At 43.3% G+C, this 23,340-nt stretch overlaps 1 protein-coding gene across 2 annotated transcripts in view; it reads right to left on the bottom strand.

Moving 5' to 3' along the window:
- Positions 1 to 23,340, bottom strand: part of ETV4 (ETS variant transcription factor 4) — a 53,214-nt gene that overhangs the window by 20,948 nt on the left and 8,926 nt on the right. For both annotated transcript variants that reach the window (XM_066586507.1, XM_066586508.1), the window contains exon 5: positions 4,519 to 4,572. In XM_066586507.1, coding sequence (XP_066442604.1) covers positions 4,519 to 4,572 — 54 coding nt within the window. The remainder of the gene's footprint in view (positions 1 to 4,518; positions 4,573 to 23,340) is intronic.

Here is a 23,340-nt window from a genome sequence, read left to right as displayed (position 1 = left end):
CAATAATGAAAACGTGGACCACCACTTTCAGCTTTACGACCCCCTGCAGGACATTGACCCAGTGTGCTGTTAAGGATACATAATGCTCTGGCCATACTTGCTGGACCATGTGTCTCATTTGCCCGAGTGACAGAGGCTAAATTCACCCTAAAAAAGCGTACAATTGTATGAAGCCTAAGGAAGGGGCCATTTTTTTAAGGGCACGGCATAATGCCACAGCCGTCAATCATATCTATTTCACCACTGGCACTATAAGAAATGGGAAGGAAAAAAAACTTTTCCAAAGTAATGGTAAAAACTTGTGCAAAACTATGCTAGAAAGGGGTTAAATCGAGGGCACACAAAGCAATGTGCATTGTTCAGGGACAAGTCTAAGCATGACAAACCCACAGGCCAGACCAGACACTTCCGAAACAGCGCCACACAATCTGTTATGGGAGCAACATAAACCCTTTGAAAAGACGTCATCCATAACATGGAGAAAGCCCGGGCTGCGGAGAGAACTTATCACGCCGGATCATACAACCCCATTCACAAGCCTATTAATAGAGGCGGCTGCACACCTATCCAGTTTAACCCCTGCATTGCTACATTTTTGAAAATTTTTCGTTTCTTCTCCGTACCGTTTCAGGAAATAACTTGCAACCAAGTTTTACATACGTGGGAGTTGGAAATGAGAGAAGAATAAACAATCTTTCTTTCCTTTTATCAAATCAGCATGGTTAAAAGCCTGCCTGGTGTGCAGCTGGTGTCCTATAACCAGTCAATACAGAGTCTATGTCCTCCATCCACGTGAGGAGCGGGAAGTCGGAGCTCTAATGACCTCTAATGGAATCGTACACATTAGTCTAGGGCAGGTCTATGGCGCAAAGGGCTGGTGCATTTAGTGGGTAAGTGGAGCTACAAATCTCCAGCTTGACCATTTATGAGACGGCACAATTTGTTCAGTCACCTAAAAGGATCATTTACAGATTGTTTGCTGTGTTAATGAAGGGAGAATTGCAAGCCTATAACACAAGAGGTCAATAGAACAAAGCGTAGTACAATGCAGGCGGTAGGTATAGGACAAAGATCAAATCTGACATTCGCAAGGGTTGTATGGTAGGGGTGGGTCAGTCTAGAGGAACCAACTTGCATGTAGGATCTACAATGGGGCATGGTATAAAACCACCCATCAAAATCTATTCGAGAAAACCACATGCCATGGGAAAATTAATATTCTTTTCTACACAGTGGATGGAATCCGTTTTTTTGGGGGATTGCAATACTTTAAAGGGGTATTCCCATCTCGGCTCTTCATAGCCGAGATGGAAAAATGCTGGCATGGGTACCGGCCACCCAGTTGGAAAGTATAGGAAGGGCGAGCTCAGTTTCTGTAGCTCCCATTGAAGTGATTAAGAGCTAGGGACATCGTCCTACGCCGCTTCTGTAACTCCTGTCTGTCATTTCCATAGCACTTCAATGAGAGATACAAAAACAGCGCTGGGCTGAAGAGCTTGGCTCTTTCTGGCAGGTAGGTGACACAGAGCATAGGGTTTTCCCATCATGGTCATGAAAAGTCAAGATGAAAATACCTCTTTAGGATTTTTTTTTTACCTTGGCATGTCCATATACCCCCAGTAACTGAACAACCTGTTTAGGTTTGGGTTCTATGGTGACTTCTGGTCATGTAACCTCAATGTTTACCAATGGGGAAGAGGGAAAGTTTGGAAATTCCAAAAGAAAACCATGACTTTTGTCCCCACATAGCAAACCACCATTAGGATATGTTCACATGGTGTAGTAATGACTAAACTTTCGAAAAATTTGGTTTGGTTAGTTTGAACCAAACCAAAAGTTTACCAAACCCCCCAAAACTGGTGTATAACACTGCCTAAGAGCCAAAAAAAAGCCCTGCATAATACTCAGAATGGCTCTTAGACTGTTATGGTATAGTGTTGAGCAAAACCGAAGCAGTAGAACTGAATTTTAGGTAGAATTTTGCTAAAAGCTTGGTTCCGGTTTGTGCCGAACTGAACTTTTAGCAAAGTTGGAGCTGCAATGAGGGTCCTAGTGGTTGGGTTCGCTCAACACTATTAGGGCGCCCACCCACTGGCGTTTGCGATTTTCGTGTGTGAAAAACGCAGCGTTTTCCGCGGCATTTTTTGCGGCCATTTCCATTGACATTCATGGGTGCATTAAAAGAAAAATAAGGACACATATGCAACTGACAGTTCCTATGTTAAAAATTGCAACAGACCGAAAAAAAAAACGCCAGTGGACAGGAACACATTCTATACTAATTGCTCTTGAGAAAAAACGCAAAACGCAAAGGAAAAAAAAAAAAAAAACATCGCCAGTGGGTGGGCGCCCTTAGGTTGATCCGCGTGATCCGTGTGATCCACGCCCCATAGGGATGCATTGGACACCTGCAGGTAATTAAATACCTGCGGATGTCATTTTCCCTTGAGGCGCGGATTGCGTGTGCGGGAAATCCCCTGCAGCATGCTCCATTTTAGTGCGGGTCTCCCGCAGGCTTCTATTGAAGCCTATGGAAGCCGTCCGGATCCGCGGCACACCCGCACACCCCTGTGATCCGGAGTGCCCGGCGCATGCGTGCGGCACGCTGCTGGCGTGCCGAGCACATAAGCCGTGCCAAAGAAAGAAGATCCGGCCGTGACGGAGGGCAGATCTGCAGCGTCCGGACAGGTGAGTAATGCTTATTTTTTAGCCTCATGTCCGTGGGAAAGGAGGGACCCGCTGCAGGATTCTGCATGGAGAATCCGTGGCGGGCCTGATTTTCCCCGTGGACATGAGGCCTTAACGTAGATCTTTGTTGAAATTTCAGCACACTGATTTTGCCCAATCACAAGGTCTAAATGTGTGTGTAGATCCATCCCAAGTATGTTGCAAACTACCTAGACGACAAACTCTGTTCGTGTGCAGGCCATCCTGTGGATGGGGATAACCATTTCGTAGGACAACCCCTTTAAATGATTTTGAGTCATGAAACTAATCCCATTGGGATTCCCTCAGCGTTAGAGCAGGGGGTTCCTAGTATTACGTTCATCCCCTTTGCTCAAGCGACTTGAGTCTAGGGGCTCCAGTGACGATACTTGGGCTGGAGACAACAGAACTCAATCATTTTGGTGTTTATGTAGCTTGTAACATACATGTAAAAATGAACACATGACCCCAACGGCGGTTCTTGTTCCACCAGATAGGTCCGTATGTCAGACAGGCTCCATCTGGTCAGCGATCAGCAGCACAATGCACAGAATACAGACTTAATACTAGGAAGTCTCTGACTTTCACAAGAGACTCAACGGGAGACATTTATGAAAAGGCCTTCAAGAAAAACTCATCTGTGTTGGTCCACGAAAAACAAACATTCTTCCCTCCGCGACTGCGTACGATCTGTATGTGGTCAGTCCGTCCGTTTTTTTAAGGCTTCACATGTACGTCCGATTGTGATTTTGGTCTGTAAAAAGCGTTCTGATTTTTCATGCGATTTTCCTGTGTTTTCGCGACTTTTACGCGCGGTTTCCATCCATTTTGCATCTTTTTTCAAACGTATTAAACAAACGCAAAATATACAGGCTCTGCGCCTCCTTTTTCATGTTTATTTATTTTTTGGTCCCCATGGTAACATGCAGCGGGCCTGCGTCACACGGGCGGATTTGTGCATGCAAAATTTTTGCACGCAATATGCAGTGAATAGAACCCATTGATTTCACATGCACGTATCTTACCTGCGCAAGTCGGTCATGCAGAATGCTCTATTTTCCTGCACATATTGAACTAATTGACTTAATTACCCATTTTAATGAATGGGGGGGGGGCATGGTTGCATGTTTTTTTGCAAGTACAAGAAGTACAGTAAAACCCGCACTTGCAAATAAACAATGCCGATTGCATTAATAAGCGGTGCAAATACGCTGACGTCCGCGTGACACCGGCCTGGAAATAGTTACCTGCAGATTGTTTTTAATACAACTATTAACTCGAATGGGCAAAATTCGCCAGAAAATGACACTAAGGCTAATTTCACACGGGCGAGTGCGATATCGGGTCGTGGAACTTTGCCTAATATCGCGCTCGCCACCATGTGATGTCCCAGTGAATGCGAGGGGTTTGGGTTAAAAGTGATTGCACATACCTCGGTTGTTCGATTGAAAAAAAAAAAAAAAAAAAAAAAAAATCTAAATCACTGATGTGTAGGACCTCATGCACAAATCTCATAAATGCGATGTCACAGTGACCAACGCGGGGCCGAAGGCTGTCCGTTTTTTACTTGTCTGGCATAAAAGCAGCTGGTGCGCCAGAGACCTTTGTTCTGCTCCATGGAAGGAATATCCAAACTGCAAATGGTTACAAAGAATGTAACCAGCAAACTCCCCCATGGAAACGTTCCGCCGTCCTTGAAACCGTTAACCCCGTGCTCTCGCTGCAGCGCCCCTGCCACGCACAAGCCAATCTTATTTCACATTTGTGGCTTATTCTTCTATAACAATGAGCGAAACTTGAACGGTTACTTACGATTTTCTGACTGCAGGTCCTGCAGAAACTGTTCATCTCCGTCTGGTACTTGAGCTGCACACAAAAACAAAAAAAAAGGAAAAATAAAATTAGTGATTAAAATACAAAAAAAACCAAAAACCTGATTTACTATAATTATATATATTATATTATATATATATATATATATATATATATATATATATATATATATATATATATATATATATTTTTTTTTTTAAATAACCCTCAAATCACACGGCACGCTGCTAATATCATTCACACATATGTATGTAACAGTCTGCAAGATAAAAGTAGTGATCAGGCATTTTCCTGGATTTCCTGCCATTAATCCCACTGAAAAACACTATAGTCAGCCTCAAGTGGCTGATAACAGTGGACAATAGATTTCATCTACCACTAAAAGCTAATAAAGATAATGCAAGTTGGTGCTTTAAAAAATAAAAAACACTTCGAACCCGGAATGGAAAATGCCGGTAATACGATGATGATCCCCACTGTAAAGGGTTAATAAAGCCATTTAATATTGAGATTTTACAAACTGAATTGCACTTTTTTTTACTAATTCATAGCAATGCAATCTGCCGAGATTCTCAATTTCACCTTTACGACGAGCGCTGGAGACGGAATTCGAAGTCTCGCATGATACTATTGTGAAAGATGGACAATTATAAATTCCGAGTCAATTTTCATTAGAGGTTAACAGCATATAACACTGGCGCCCATCCAGCTGGCTGACAATAGGATGGCACGCAGACCCAACAATCTCCTGGACTAGTTAAATGGCAGCAAAAGACATGGAGGGGGGTGGGGGGGTTGAAGTGTTACTTTTTTATATTAACCCTTCCTGCTATTCGCTATGTACAACCCTTGTTGGATACATTTCTGTCCCATTCACGGGGTTTGCAGAATTCCTTGCACACCCTCATTGACAAGCATGGAACGAGTCTTTCTGCACCTTGTGCCTGGCATCTCCGGTGTGCGAACACAGCCTCTGTAGAGTCAGATAGCGATTGAAGAGTGTCAAGTTCTCGGTGCACTGTAAGCAGAAAAGTGAGCGCTCGCCTGTAGCTGTGAAACTGAAAGCCGATCCACTAGTCCTCATTTATATAGCAATAAAACATGATCAGAGACTTTGGGAAAGGTCAGCGACTGCACCTGCATCATTCTAATGGACTGGAGTCAGAGAATGCAAGCACCGCCACTACCGCAGACACATACTAGATGGGTGAGAAATGTCTTGTGTCCCGCCAGCAAAGTCCGAGATCTTGTTAAAACCATGAAGAGGCCAATGGGTAAACGATTACGCAAGTCATCGTCTTGAAGACCGCTCTATGGGATATGATGGAAGCATGTAGTTGTATAGAAGCCACTTTCACACGACTTTCTATACAACTTTCTGCTGGGGTTACTATTACTGATGGGGCCACTAAAAGGGCCATATTACTACAGTCTCCACTAAAAAGGGCTGCTATTACTGCTGGGGCCAATAAAGAGGGCAACTATTACTGCTGGGGCCATGAGTCACTATTAGTACTGGGGCTGCTAAAGAGGGCCCTATTAGTACTGGGGTCACTATTAAGGCTGGGGCCCCTATTGCTGTTGGGGCCATGAGTCACTATTGGTACTGGGGCCACTATAGAGGGCCACCATTATTGCTGGGGCACCTATTGCTGTTGGCGCCATGAGTCACTATTAGTACTGGGGCCACTATTAATGCTGGAGCCACTATTGCTGTTGGGGCTACGAGGCACTACTACAGCTGGGGCCACTAAAGAGGGCCCTATTACTACTGGGGCCACTGTATAGGACTGCTATTAATGCTGGGGCCACTGTAAAGGGCCACTCTTGCTATTAGGGCCATGAGTCACCATTACTGCTGGGGCTACTAAAATGGTCCACTATTACTCCCAAGAGCCCCATCACTTCTGGAGCCAATAAAGGGGGTACTAATACCACTGGGATCACTGAAACTACAAAGGTAAAAACATATGCTGTGATAAGCCATGCCCCTACCCACACCCATAGGCCATGCCACCTTTAAACTTGTCCGGTAATTTTCGGTGGCAAAGTTGGAAAGCCTAATCCCTGACTAGTCACCCAAAACCCTATAGCGGACTCCCTTGTCTAGCAGAATGCATGGTCACCAAACAAGGGGGTATAAAACTAACCTGAAGGGTATAAAGGAGAGAAAGCACAAGCCTCTTATGTCCCGGCTGGCATGTTTATCTTTTGCTATGGGACCCCTCTCTCCTATGTAATGAATCCCACTGCTGGCATAGGATGTAACGCTCATTGCACGTCGTGCCCAATTAACAAACAGGTGCAGCTGTGCCAATTAACAGTGGCATTCTCAAGGATACACCTGCTGACCAAACAGTCTTCACTCTTACACCGACGCACAACACCGCTCCGGGTGAATACTTCCTAAAGTGGGAAAAATAAGGAGCAGCGCAAAGATCGAGTCTAAAATTAGTCCCTGGGTTAATGGGTTAGAGATTGCACTCTGACATTTGGGAAGGAAGTATTATATTGTCTGCTGGTCATTGAGTAACATTAGCAGAAGACCCAGCACTAAAGTGGCAGTGTGACTTCCGGTGCATTCCCAAACGTCAGCCGCACATAGCACAAACTATTTAAAGCTGGCACGTTGGCACCGACTACTGAAAAGCGATATAGGAAGCAAAGGATCTGTGCTGAGCGAGTACATTCATACGGACACCGAGGGGAGCCCCAAAAATATAGATTCATTCTCACATGGTCCTCACTAGAGAGCGTCGGGCTGTCCGCAAATATCAGAACATGCAGCCATGAACATTCCATCATCGTCTGCTCGCTCAGAGCTTCACATTTATGTGAGCCGGGAGCATTTACATGAAACGACAAGCCTGCGATCCAGGGATGGTGAAAAGTCAGCTTAAAAACCTCGGAACGAAAAATGTGAGCAATTCTTGCGCATTCACACTGAAAAAGTATCGTTCTAATTTGTTCGTTTGAACAAATTTTCGGCAATAATCGTTGCGTGTAAACGGACCTTTATACAGGCTTTTGGCTGCCATGGGAACCATTGCAATTACACTGCGAGGTGCCGATGGGTGACAGAAGGATGAACCTATCATCTACTTACATGCCGCAGTTGCTATTGATTGTGGCATGTAACAGGTTAAACTGCCAGATCAAAAGTAGTTAGTAGTCAGCCAAGTCACCGCCTTAAAAAGATGTATATGCAGGTATAAAGCCCATTAATGAGGTGAGTAAACAGGTGCATTGGCCGCCACAAAGGGGTTAATTCCCAGCTTTCCTAGACGCCAAATTAATCCAGTGATACAGGAGCAAAAACTTAAGGCCATCAGTGTATCTACGGGTAGATTTTGTCATTCAACTTTTCCAAACTATTGAATGGCAGCTACAGAGGAGAATAGCTGGTTACTATGTTGGCCACAGACCGGTCCGGCTACTAGATCATCCACAGGACTTCGATTACCCTGTTGTGGAAGAAGGAAATGGAGTTTACTGTATATGTTCAGTCTGAAACTTAATGCATTTCCATTGACTTCTGCCCAGATCCACCCCACTAACTGGGCACTACAGACAGACTCATCCCACCCACTGGGTACTACAAGACTGACCCACCCGACCAGCTGTACAGATCCACCCCACCCACTACCGACCACCTGCTGCGGAGATCCATTCCACCCACTGCGCACTACAAGACCAACCCATTCCATCCGCTTCACAGATCCACCCGACCTGCTGCGCACTACAGACCGACCACCCCACCCACTGCATAGAATCCACCCCACCCACTGCGCCCTACAGACTGACCTACCCCACCCACTTTACAGATCCACCCCACCCACTGTGCACTACAAGACCGATCCACCCACTGCACAGATCCACTCCACCCACTGCGCACTATAGACCGACCCATCCCACCCACCACACAGATCACCCCACCTACTGCGCACTACAAGACCGACCCATCCCATCCGCTTCACCGATCCACCCCACCCGCTGCACAGATCCACCCCAACCACTGTGCACTACAAGACCGATCCACCCACTGCACAGATCCACTCCACCCACTGCACACTATAGACCGACCCATCCCACCCGCCACACAGATCACCCCACCTACTGCGCACTACAAGACCGACCCATCCCATCCGCTTCACCGATCCACCCCACCCGCTGCACAGATCCACCCCAACCACTGTGCACAACAAGACCGACCCATCCCACCCGCTGCGCACTACAGACCGACCACCCCACCCACTGCATAGAATGCAGCCCACCCACTGTGCCCTACAGACCAACCCAACCCACCCGCTTAACAGATCCACCCCACCCACTGTGCACTACAGACCGACCCATCCCACCCGCTGCACAGATCACCCCACCTACTGTGCACTACAGACCGACCCACCCCACTCACTGCACAGTCATCCCACCCACTTTGGACTACAGACCACCCGCTGCACAGATCCGCCCCACCTGCTGCACAGATCCACATTAGTGACTGTAATGGGGTCTGTTTGATTAAAGGCCAGCAATCTGCTATTTTTCCAGAATTTACAGGAAGAAATAGTGCACCTTGCTGTGCTATTGTTTTTCATGTTTTTCCAGAAAAAAGCAGCAACCATGGTTCCAAAATGAAACTCTGACGCTGATGTGAACGAGTTCTTAGATATCCATTTTGATGTTATAAAAAGAAAAAAAAGAAGACTCCTTAATAACGGATAAAAGAAAACTGATGTGACCCAGCCTGAAGAGAAGACACCTTAAATCGCTCTAGTTGGCCAACACAATGTGACATGTCAATCGATAGATGGAACAGTCTGATATTAGGTCTACCCCACTGATCAGCGTATGTGAACTCATTAATGGTAAAAATGGATCCGTTTAATTTGGTCGCTCTACTCCAAAATCAGAACAGAGACACGGATAGCCAAAACGGACACAACACGCTAGTGTGACTCCACGGCTAGACATTTCATTTCTAATCACTGAATGGCTGCCAAAAAGTAGCACACAATGCATACAAATGCCTCTTTTGCCCAACCCACTCAGCAAGTGTTTAGGGAAATAAGGGTCCTTTTTACATGCACCGACAGTTGCCCAAGTAATCACTCAAAAGAGCATTAACGGTTGATTGTCAATCTCGACCAAACATGGAACCCGAAAGGCCACTCAGAATCACTCACTTCTTGGAGTCACTTGGTTTTATCTCACCTAAAGACCAAGCGACCGCCGACTCATTTGAACGGGCATCATCTGTGAACAAGTGCCTGTTCACAGTGAATGGCGGCTGGTGGCCATAAGAGATCTCAAGTGAGCCTCATCTCTATTCACTGAGCGATCATCGCTCCTGTGTAAATGCACAGGAAATATAATCATTGAGATGGCTGTCGGGCACTTAGACAACTGAAGAAGTACCCTACAAGCCTCAACCAGACAGCTCCAGGGGCGACTTATCTCCTGGGCAACAAAAGGCTTGGAAATTGAAAGTCAACTTTCCCCAATCCTTATTTCTCCATACATTATCTCTCGACAGAAGGTTGAGAAGCCCCCATGCACATGGGAGTTTGCTCTGTCATTATCAGTGGGTTCTGCCAATTAAACACCAATGTGTATTGGGGGGGAAAGGTCCTAAAAAATTTCCCCACCCCCTTTAATTTAACTCACTCTTAATAGGACATCTTGCATTAGTCCTAATTTGTAAAGAATGTTGTAGTGATATTCTAGGTGACCATTGACATAACAATAACGATTTGTTCTGATTTCAGTCACATCTCAGTTTAGATAATCTCATAGGAACTTATCTAGTCAGGGGGATTATCTGGTCACGGCCAAGTTTTTGTGTCTATGCTTTCCTCATGTCATAGTCATCAACAGCCACCGCTGATTGAGATAACCAAGTTCCGAGATTTTGGTGTGGTTAATAAAAGGGGCTTTTGAGTCATGCTATAAATCGGCACACAACTCTAGAAGGGAGGGAACGTCTCCATGGGATGTAGTTCCTTTTTTTCTAGATACCACCATTCATTACCTCTTCAGATGTTTCATCTTACAACGTAATTAGTCATGTTTATAGCCAAGTGGTTCTCCACACCAGAGCTGTAATCCCATGTATCATCTAGACGAGTGCACATCAATCTGGAGGGGTTGCAGTAAGGTGGCAGCACCCGGTTTTGCGTACCTATGAGAATGCCTCAAGGATATAGGGAGAAGGAGGTGGAGAGAGTTGGATTTACAGATCTGGCATGGAGAACAAAATGTAGAACCAGAAAAATAAGGATAAAATCCATTGTAAAAATCTGGTTAATATACGTCTTAATAGACAGTCAAAGCCGTGGCTACATCCAGTGTGTTCGTAGAGCCCAATCAACTCCCCAAAGCCTTTATTACTGGCAAATAGCTTCCCATCGTCATTACAGAGCTCTCTATGGACTCCGTCAGACTGGCTCCTAGGCTCTACAGGGTTTTGCCACGCCAGGTCTGAGGTTTCTTTTATAGCAGGTAGGAGGGGGGTACAGACTGGGTGGGCCAAGGAGCTTGAGAGATTTATATTTTATGTGCTGTTAAAAAGAAAGCAGTGCCTTAAGGGCAACTATTATTCCATAAAGATATAAAAATGGCATAATCTGAAAAGCAAATATTTCATTATCCAAAAGGGTCCCCAGAGATTCGTCTATGTTTTCTGCTCCAGCGTTAGGATCCGGCTTCCATTTTTTTTTTTTTTTGACTGATTAAAGCACTCAGGCTTTTGCTAATGATGTAACAGCCATAAAGAGAAGTCTATATTATAGGGGGTTCAATCTGTTGTTTTCACAAAGGAGACTCAAAGCAACATACAGCTTAGGACCTTCCTAATATACAGTGGGGCAGATTTGCTAATCATGTCTAAAAGTACGAATTTGGACCAGGCAGTCTACAAATGCACCAAATGTATCACAAGGGCTCGTACAGGGTGAGAAATTTGGTGCATATTTAGATATCTATGCCCAACTTTATGCCACCCAAAGCCCTTTTACCTGGGAAAAACTGTTGGGCGCAGATGTGCCCAATAGTGGTCTCAGCGATAATCACTCCTGTGTTTTTACACAGCGCTCAGTGAATGGAGGTGGAGCGTATCGGGGATCATTCCTGCCTGCACAGTAAACAGGCAGTCGTTCATTGGTGAATGACTGCCCCTGTACACCGGCCAATCGTAGTGCAGTTTTTATGCTTGCAGAAACAAAACGAATGACCGTTTGTCACTCAGTCGCTGACGGCATTTACAGTGAATGGTTGTCATTCAGATTCCCGCGATACTGTGTAAAAAGATCCAAATTGTTGATTTTGCATCAAAATTTTAACACATGATGTCACACCTCTTTCCTGACAGCCCATGCCCATTCTCCACTAAGCCATGCCCCCTTGGTGAGCGGGATGTAGAAAGTGTCCAATACACACTATAAATGTGTTGCAAGGCAGGCAAGTTAGTTTTTTTTATTGAAATGGAACCAGAATTTTGAAACATTTAGTTAACTTCTCCTATTGTCTAAAAATTTGGTTCTTAAAGGGGTATTTCCGCCTCAAATATTTATGGTAAATTGACAAGATACAGCATGCTATAAATGTCTGCTAAATCCAGGTCCCACATCTGGGGCTCACACTTATTGACAGGATGGGGAAAGACCCCACAACCCTATCCTGGCTCACCTCCATGGTCAGCGATGGTTGGGATTACAGAAACAGATGAACTGGCCATTCTATGAATAGAAGTGAATGTGAGTTATGAAAAACACATAGTACAGCGAGTTCTGCAACTCGGGAGTTATGGAAGCAGTTTGACTGGGATGGAAATACACCTTTAATCATCGACTTCAACAGAGTCCACCATGAATGTTTCTCAATGTATCAAGCATTTATCAATCAACCCATTTACTTATAAAGTCTCTAGAATAATCCCTATCCTACATCCAATATAAAAAAAAGTCTACAGGCTTTTTCTTGCCCCACACTGACCCCTTTGCGTGACCTTTGGTGGATGCTTTTGGTGTCGTTGGATTTGTGATATCCTCACCACCGCCATAAAATCATAAAAGTTGAGTTTGATACATTGAGTGATGTCAGGCCAGGTCAAAGTTCCTATGTTAAATCTAGTGGTACTGTTGTGCTTCAGCCAACAGCGCCGCTAGGGGAAGCCAAGCATTGCTAAGCAGCATTCATACCAAGTGCTTACCAATCTGACTGTTGCCATGTCCCCAAACCGTGGAAGACCAAACCATGGACGGCGAACAGTTCAACCTGAATCTTCGGCTTGACAGTTCTTAAAACATTTACAACCATTTCTCCAAACATTTTATGTTCGCATAGCCATTAAAGTTGTCCTAGACTTTTACTATTGATTGGTTCATCAACTGTAAAAGTCCCAAAAGTCCTAGACAGCCCCTTTAAAGTAAATGGTTGACCAAGTAACACATGAACTGACCAGGTCCTTCAGAGTGAGAGATACTTTTTTTTTAGCAATTCTCCATTGTGGCCAATAGATAGGCTATGAAACCAGCTCTTTGACATCCATTTGACTCAAAGGAGCATACTAGTGATGACTAGTTAAAGCTAGGAACCCACACGGATGTCCAAAATGAAACTCAGGAGCTAAAGAAATTTAGAAATTTTCCCAAGAAAGGTGGTGATGTCATGAAATCCAGAGGCACAATGTATCTCTCAAATATTAGTTCCAACCGCAAAATGACTTCCATTGCTATATAAAGGCAATGGGCATATTGTAAAAGAAACACCACATTATTAAAAGCAGAGTATTAGGTAAATTTAATTAAATGAATACCGGGGAGTTGATTGAGTCCCCCTGACGTGAAGTCTACAAGTCAATACTGACCATAAAGCACAAGTTTACGAGAAGCAAAAAAAAGTTGGCCTGAAATGGCATAATATACCAGCAGACTAGCAACACCCCATGGTGGAGGTTATTCCAGATAATCCAGCTTCCAGCTCCCTTCTGCCGCTACAGCCACATGAAACATCTCTGAAAGCTCATAAAGTCCCAGGGAAAGAATCACAGATCATGTGCAAATTGAGCCAGGGGGGAGCAGAAAGTTGTTTAACATCCCTTAAAACTCCTTTCCAAATTGTCTTTTTCCATCCACAAATGCCAGAAATCCTTTTACTATTAACTACAGCTTAATGTGTCCTGTTTTTCATAAATGCTGATGTTGGACTTGCTTTTTTAACAAGTAGAACTGTATAAACAAGGCAATCCTGCCCAAAAACTTCCATTACTCCAATGTTTCCAAATAGGAAACTGAAAAATAAACGCTGCTAAGGTCCTCAGAAAGCATATTAAAGTAAGAGCACCTGCAGGGCTGTCAATGTTGTACTGGTAGCAAAACAGTGGAAAGACCGGCAGACCTGAGCCTCGCTGGTGATGAACATCCAGAACTTTGAACCAGATGCCTGCAAGAGGTTCCGGGAATCAAAACAAGTTTTTGGCCACTTTAAGGTTCATGAGTTTTTCTGTTTGGCTGCAGTAACTACAACGAATGTAGACTTCACTCTAGACTTCCAACTAGGTCTGTAACTTCACAGGAGGACTTTGTCCACGTTCACTGGTATTAAGTACTTAGTTTTGTAGCATGAAGCAGACCAACATAGCCAAAGCCTGTACTATAGCTATACTGAGACATGTAAAAAGACTTTGTCAACCATCTATTAATAACCACTTGATCATTCAAAACTGGAGATCTGGGGTTTGTTTGACAAGGAAACCAATACGCATTATGAGAAAATCCCTTGGCCAAGTCTCAGTTATATCTGGATTCTAACCATGGATGGACACATTTCTGTAGACCATAGTTCCTTTTGTACCTTGTGATCCACATTCAACTTTTAGTGATGGTCTGGAGCTGTATTAAGCTCAAAAATGAAGGAGAAAATTTGTAAGCTAGGGCTACACTGTCATCTTGGCTACGATACACATTGTATGGCCAAAGATCGCATTATGGCCCTGCTACATCACATCCTAAGGTAAGTGTGAGTCGCAATGCAACGTCAAGTTGCCACACGCAACTGTTTAGGGATTTTGATTTAGGACAGTCTCAAAAGGAGTCCCTAGTGTGTTCAAGAAGCAAAGAAAGCAAGTAGGATGCTTGGCTGCATAGCTAGGAGGTATTGCCAGTAGAAAGAGGGAGATTGTGATCTCACTATATAAAGCTTTGGTAGGACCACACCTGGAGTCTGAGACCTCATCTACAGAAAGACAGTGATAAGATAGAACAAGTCCAAAGATGGACATCAAAAATGGTGGAAGGTCTCAAGAACAAAAAAACTTATCAGAAAAGATTTAAGTAACTGAATTTGTATATCTTGAAGGAAGAAGGGAGAGGAGGGACATGATGGAAACCTTTATATATGTTACAGGAGGAGAGAAGGGAGAGGGGGACATGATGGAAACCTTTATATATGTTACAGGAGGAAAGTAGGGAGAGGGAGGACATGATGGAAACCTTTATATATGTTACAGGAGGAGAGACATGATGGAAACCTTTATATATGTTACAGGAGGAGAGAAGGGAGAGGGGGACATGATGGAAACCTTTATATATGTTACAGGAGGAGAGACGGGAGAGGGGGGCATGATGGAAACCTTTATATATGTTACAGGAGGAGAGAAGGGAGAGGGGGACATGATGGAAACCTTTATATATGTTACAGGAGGAGAGAAGGGAGAGGGGGGACATGATGGAAACCTTTATATATGTTACAGGAGGAGAGAAGGGAGAGGGGGGACATGATGGAAACCTTTATATATGTTACAGGAGGGAAGAAGGGAGAGGGGAGACATGATGGAAACCTTTATATATGTTACAGGAGGAGAGAAGGGAGAGGGGGACATGATGGAAACCTTTATATATGTTACAGGAGGAATGAAGGGAGAGGGTGGGGACATGATGGAAACCTTTATATATGTTACAGGAGGAGAGAAGGGAGAGGGGGACATGATGGAAACCTTTATATATGTTACAGGAAGAGAGAAGGGCGAGGAGGACATGATGGAAACCTTTATATATGTTACAGGAGGGAAGAAGGGAGAGGAGGACATGATGGAAACCTTTATATATGTTACAGGAGGAGAGACAGGAGAAGGAGGACATGATGGAAACCTTTATATATGTTACAGGCGGAGAGAAGGGAGAGGAGGACATGATGGAAACCTTTATATATGTTACAGGAGGAGAGAAGGGAGAGGAGGACATGATGGAAACCTTTATATATGTTACAGGAGGAGAGAAGGGAGAGGGGGACATGATGGAAACCTTTATATATGTTACAGGAGGAGAGAAGGGAGAGGAGGACATGATGGAAACCTTTATATATGTTACAGGAGGAGAGAAGGGAGAGGGGGACATGATGGAAACCTTTATATATGTAACAGGAGGGAAGAAGGGAGAGGAGGACATAATGGAAACCTTTATGTATGTTACAGGAATAAAGATTGGAGGTGGGGGGGGAGCGTTGATTAAAACAAATAAATGAATTGAAAGGTAAAAATAAGGTTTGGGAGGGAAGTGATTTTATTAGGAAACTAAACACTAGAGCAAGGGGGCGCAATTGGAGTTTGATTGGGGGGGAAAAAAAATCAGAAGCAACATTGGGAAATATATTTTTTACTGAAATAGCAGTAGATGCTTGGAACAAACTTCCAGCAGACGTGGTTGGAAAATCAACAATAAATTAATTCAAGCATCCTGGGACAAGTATAGCTCTATCCTAAGGGCTCATGCCCATGGCCGTGACGGGCTCCGCAAGCGGAATACCGCAATGGAGTCCGTCATGGCGCCCCCCCCAAAGACCCCATACTCACCTCCAGATCCGCTGCGTAGCATCCGCATGTCATTGCTGGCGCGCAGGCACGGTACAGCGCATGACGCGCCCTCCGTGTCACATGACGCTGCCGGTGGTGGGCGGGGCGCATATTCACAATATACTTCCGCTGTGTTACAGTGGAAGTATAGTGTGACGGGCGGCATCCATTGACTACAATGGAAGCCGTCTGTGCGTATTCCCGTGGAAAATAGGACATCCCGCAGGTAATTTCACGCTGCAGAATTCCGCAGCGTGTACATTGAGCTAGTAGGTTCAATAGAACCTAATAGCGGCGGTGAAACACCGTGATCCAGCCATGGGCATTAGCTCTAAGAGAATAATAAAAAGGAAATATTACAAGGGCAGACTAGATGGACCATGTGGTCTTTTTCTGCGCTCAATTTTTTTATGACCCTACTAACACAAGAAATCCAAACCTGATGGGATTTCTTGTAATTGTTGGGTTACATTTGCGGTACCTTCTGGGTCCTAATGTGATTGCATTCTCTTACAGCAGCAGCAAGATGTGATGTAGTAGGACCATAGTTGTGATCTTGACTACATGATGTGTGTTGGGACCAAACACTTGCTGATTTTGATGTGAAGTTTGACACTAGTATTACGCAATGTGGATTGGTGTTGGCCCAGTTGGTGTTGAGAATATGTCTACAATAAAGTCATTTTCCTGTAGCTGTGGTCAGGCGAGCCACGCAGCAAGGGACCATGAGCCACACGTGGTATCCAAGCTACTGGTTGGGAACCTCTACTAAAGACTCTACAAGCCATTTAGACCACTCTGGGGGGCATTTTTATTTAATATTTTCCAGTAGTGAGACAGTAGGGCTCCGATAAACATAGATGAGACTAAGGCATGAGCACCAAATAACTAGGTCTTTTGGAAACTTGGTTTGTCACACTTCTGCAACACGGAGAGAGATTATTTGGGCCAGTCTATGAAATGCGTACCAAGGGCAAACTACGAGTGGTTGTAACGGCTCTATAACCAGTGGCTCAGGAGCAATGTGTGGCTATTGGCAGTTTTAGATAGTACTAAATACTTGGGACACCAAGGTTGTCCCAGTATCACAACAACATGGTAGCAAAGAGTCGCAACCATAGCTTCGGATGTAAACCTTATCAATCTGCCAGCCTTGTGGCTCAGTGGTTAGCACTGCTGCTCTGCAGCACTGGTATCTTGCATGCAAATCCGCTGGTGCTATCAATTTACATCCATTCATAGTATGCTATGAGACATATTTGCAGCGATGGGATCCTGGGTTCAAATCCAATAGAGGCATGGAGTTTGTATGTTCTCCTTGTGTTTGGAAGGGTTTCTTTCAGTTTCCTCCCACACTTAAAAACTAAAACATACTAATAGCTTAAAATGGGTATTCCAGAGACAGGGAAATTTTGAAAATAATTCCAATATCCAAATCGTCAAAATGAAATAGAGCAGCTTTTTTTTTTGCCAACCTGCGTACCGCTGCTTTCCAGCCAGCTTCACATTTCCACCTAGCTATTTAAAATGCAAAAACCTACATTTCCCACAATGCCCCATTGCCAGTTACCAGAGGCGTAACTTGAAAATTTGGGGCCCCAATGCAAAATCTGTAACAGGGCCCCCCCCAACTATAATGCTTTATTCATAATACTAGGTTCCCTATATAGAGAAGAGAGGCCTTATGGGCCCCCTATGGCTCCTGGGTCCGGGTGCAACCGCGTCCCCTCCATCCCCTATAGTTACTCCCCTGACAGTTACTGACAAGTGCGCATTCAAAACTGTACAAGCTGTGTCATCATTACAGAATTTGAAGGCACTCAGCATGTTTGAGAAATAAAACAGCGGCGCATACAGGACAAATCTATAGGATACCAATGGAGAACTTTCCGAGGGTATGGGGAGGGCAGGTAATGGAGCATATAACTTTAATTCTTAATTACCGGAATACCCCTTCAATTTATGAGTTGCAATGTGGGTAGTGATGTGGTAATAACAAGGCTCTGTATAGTGCAGCACAGTACAAAAACATACTATATAAGGCTGAAAAAAGACATATGCTCATCCAGTTCAGCCCTTTTAACCTGCGGTGTTGATCCAGAAGAACGCAAAAAAATAACATGCAGATAAAATCCAATTTTTCTCAGCAAAGGTGAAAAAATATTCCTTCCCAACTCCAAATCTGGGGACCTCTACTCTATAATATACTAATGAGCCAAGGGCCAACAATAGGAAATTCAAAATATAATAAATATCTACTACTATTTACCTGATGTATCTCTAACCTAAATATACAGCATAAAACTGTTGTCCTACTGAGAAATCCTACAACGAGCCTTCGCCAGGATCAAATGGCTACTTGCAGCCAAAAATGGATTGCCATCAACCACCCAGCAGAAGCAGGAGGTAGACGTCTTCTTTTATGGGGCACAGATAACGATAAGCAATCATAAACTAAGTTTGTTATGGGATTCCCTGGTTTATAAAGGACTTTGCATTTGAAGCAATCTCCTGTTTAGAGGCAGGATGATGCAATCCGAGGATCTAAGTCGGCCTCTGCCAAGGCATAATTATATAAAAAACAGAACTCAGAATACGGAGTTAGGGCCGCTGCCAGTAAGTAACCACAAACATGTAGGCATTTCCATTTTAGCTCGGCTTTCAAGAAAAAACAAAACCGTAGAAAGGAAACATTCATATACAATATAAAAACATCCAAAAAAAGATACTGAAAAAGGGATATTTAAAGAAAAAAAATCAGACGTCACCAAGTTAAATTGGAATGGGATACTGCTCAATTCTCCCAAAAATGTAGCACCACGATAACCAGAGTGCCATATAGTATAATAGAGGTTACATCATAGCATCATGTTTTCATACAAATGTGCTAAGCATAGGCTTCAATTGTTTCTTGGCAGACATTTTGTCCAACATTTATCTCTTAAAATGGTGGAAACACAGGATTTGCTTTCCATTTTTGATAGGACTAAGCTTTTCAAGAATCCTTTAGAGGGCTATTCCGTTTAGAATAGAATATCTGCGCTCCGATCAAGCCTCTTCACTTTACCATTTCCTTGTATGAAATTACCACTATAGAAAAGGGTCTTTTAAGCGTACAGATGATCATCTGAATGCTTGGTGGACCGATCGTCTACCGGTGTGAAGATGCCACCAATCAACCAACCAAAGAGCAGACAATCATCTCTCAGGTGATCGCCTCTTTTATGGGGCACCAAAAATCATCTGTTGTTGGCAGTAGACCGCCCTGTGTAAGCAACGATATGTTGCCAACAAGAATGGAACTGTATAGGCCTGAACAATAGCATCAATTATCATTCGGGCAAATACAATTGTGCCAAATTGCTCCATGTAAACAGAGCTTGAACAAGCCCTGATCAGCTTGCAAAAACACAGTTCTGGCAGAGAATCTGCCAGTGTAAAAGGACCTTTAGCTCCAATAATCCATCTACAGGTCAATGGGCAAGGAAAATTGGCCACCACAATTCAGGCAAAAAAAAAAAAAAAAAATTGTAGTAGACCAAAGTAGGGATTCCATAACAATCACAACATCAGCCAATGGTTGCTTCTTCCTCACAAACCCTTCTTTGGTCCACCACATGATAGAAACTTGCCAAAATGGAGACCTATTGGTCAACAGATCTCCTTAATAGCAGTTGGTTCTGTCCAGTTTATGTCCAAGGATCCTATTTTGGGGATTTCAGACGTAAATCCCGATGGAACCTATGGATGTGGCTGAAAAACAAGACATGAACGGACCCCAACTTCATCAAAGAGTTCTTTTACATGGGATGACTGTCAAGAGCTTAAGTCGACCCAAAGATTACTGCTCCAGTAGGAGCAATAATCACTCACTGAATGGAGGCAGAGCGTGGCAGAGATCTTTTCCGGCCCACCCGCCTCCATTCAGAGTAAACAGGCAGTCATTCATAGATGAACCACTGCCTGTTTAAAGGGTTTTTATGTCCGCATAAAATATACTATGATTGATAAATGATCGGAATTATTATTCATCATTCAATCGTTGGCTGTGTTTACACTGAACGGTTATCACACGATCCAGAGAGTAACACAACGATTATGGTTCCATTTAAAGTAGCCCTTAGGACGTTGCTCTTCACCTAAATAATCTTCAGGTCATTGACCACATGTAATGATTTAACCACTTTGACTATTAACCAAATCAAACCCCTGATCACCCTCAAATGCAATAATGTTTAGGGGGGAGCAAGGAAGTAAGGTTGGCTAAGCACAATTATTAGCACATCAAAGGGAATGTCACTTGTAGACCCGAGGAGTTAGTGTGCTATTGTCCCTTCATCACCTAGTTCTTCCTGCTCTTTGCAGCTGAGACCTCCACTACAGTCCTAAGGGTTTGCTCAAACTCTTACGTAGTCCAAAGGCCCAACCAAATGGCTATGAGAAAGCAGATCAAAGGCCGTCAGCAAGTAATCGAACTAATGGGCAATGTCTATGGCTTTTTTGTATCTGTCATACACACAGTCTGAAAAGTATAGACTTACCACAAATGGACCTTAGAATACACACTGCAATGACTTTATACATTTACATCTGAATCCAATAATCAATGGCTATATGCAAAAATAATCTGCAAAATAATATAAAATATAGAAAATTTAATCAATGCATTGAACAATTTACAATTTAGGTTGGGTTGAGTTTTGGTGCCCAATGACCAAAATTTCTCAAAAAAAAAAAATTAAGTAGCTATACTCAATAAGCAGCTAAATCTCAAAGGAGTTTGAGGCTGATGGACACATTTCTGAGCCCATAGACATAGTTTAATAACTTTAGGTAAGACATTAAGCTGATCTATTGGCTGAGTGTCAAAGTCTATCAGCGACGGGGATCCACCACTGGATCTCATTATCTATGTGGGGCCTGTGGGTTACCTAATCCTCAGGCATCAGGCCTCATCTAATTGCCTGACCTCTCCATGTACCTCCATTTTCATTTATAAGCCAGTAGAGATAGTGAAGACAAAACATATCTTCCATCACAACATTAATCCTATAGAAAAAGAGAAAAAAATTCTCCTAACGGCTCTTCCAGCTAATCGTACGTGAAAAGACAAAGCAAAACAGTCAGACGCAACCAGAACTCTGCTCCTATGCAGTTCACCTTGACCCGGTTGCTATCTAGATGCAGGTTATAAATTGGTATCCCAGCAATATCATAACATCACATATCACATGCTCCTATGTCAGCAAAGGCAGGACAGATCTCCAAACAGATAAGACCAATCTTAAATCAACAATACAATCTAGGAGTTCTGCCACTTCCAGTATCTCTAAAGACACTTGTAAATGAAGATTTTCTGAACTGGAACTTCAAAAGACTCCAATTAAAACATCAAGTGCTTAAAAAAAAAAAAGAGAGAATGAGACATTGAAATACTTAACAAGAAGTGTTACATCCGAGCGGTTTCTGTGATTGTCAATCACGTATATATAGCCATTAAACTCTACTTGCCCTACATCATAGAAGTCCTTCACATGGCTTCCCATAATGGAGCTTCATCTACAAGACGAGAAATACATCTGGACAAAAAAAAACCCCAAAAAACTACCTACCTACAAAATATTAAGCTCCTAAAATATTTTAGAGGATCAACATGTCCAGCACATGATCCATCACCGCCTCTACTCGAAGGCTCTAGAGCTATCAAACCATGATTGAGATCTCACGCAACTACAATTATTTTCCAATACTAGGTTTCTTGTTCCTGGTTCTCATGAACGTTCAGGAACATTCTTGGTAGTCGGTTAACTCCTTTATTATGGTGAGCACCACATGCATCATCTTCAGCCGAGATCTCCAAGGAATAGCACGAGGTAGGAGCAAGAATTGTGGCAACGTAAAAACGAAAAAGCTATGCACAAAGGATATTGATACCTTAAATGTGAACTGATCACGCCTGATTCTCTTCGAGTCCAAGTTGCCCATCATGCATGAGCAGCTAGCATGTACTAAAAAAAGAGCCCCAGTTTGTTTGCTATGGATTTAGAATGCCGATACCCATCCGGAATGCCATGCAGAATGGTACCCATCCAGAAAGCTGGTACCACAAAATACATGTCTGCCCACACTAGCCAGATGTTTCCATTTTCTAAAAAGAGTACCTTCACCCCTGGCTCTAAAGTTTGAAGGATTTTGATACCGGATACATTGGAAATGCAGTGGCATATGCCAGCTGCCTAGTTGAGTTGGTGGGGTATAACACAGTCTCTCCCTTTTTGTCCATGACTATGAATGCAGCAAAATCTAAGTACAAGCTATACGTCCCACAGGGAAGCCACAGAAGATTACAAAACAATAGGATGCCAGATCTCATACGGCTTCTCAAGGCAACATGGTGTGCAAATCTCACCAAAATATACAAAACCTTGCAAGAAGGCAAGGACTATACCTTGATCTATACCTATAAAATATGAAGGGTTTATTGTATTTCCTCTGACACCTTGAGTCATAAAGTGTGCATGAGCTATAAGGAAACACAAGACGGTGGGTCAGGAGAGCACAGATAATGGAAAACATGGAACGTGGCAAAGTTCAAAATGCATTAAGACTAATAGTGGTAAAAGAAAGGCAACTCATGTATAATGAGCCAGGTCAAAAGGTAAAACTGAGATAAGCAAAATAAAAAAAAAAAAAAAAAGAAAGAAGACGACTTGACCATTAATTAAAAACAGAAGGAAAAAAAAAAACAAGAAAAAAAAAAAAAAAAAAAAACACCAAAAAAAATTGCACAATTCTCCAAGTGAATAGCAGCCGGTATATAAGAATTCACATCTAGATGAGCCACAATGGAAGAGCCAAATTTCCCTCATGACTTGTGGACCTAAAGGCTGAACACAAAATTGCTGCAGTGCTGGAAATGTTTCAATTACCAAATGACACCCGCTTCTAAAATGTCA

This window comes from Eleutherodactylus coqui, chromosome 13 (assembly GCF_035609145.1).
Source record: "Eleutherodactylus coqui strain aEleCoq1 chromosome 13, aEleCoq1.hap1, whole genome shotgun sequence".
NCBI classification, from domain to species: Eukaryota; Metazoa; Chordata; class Amphibia; order Anura; family Eleutherodactylidae; genus Eleutherodactylus; species Eleutherodactylus coqui.
This window is presented reverse-complemented; position numbering and strand designations above follow the sequence as displayed.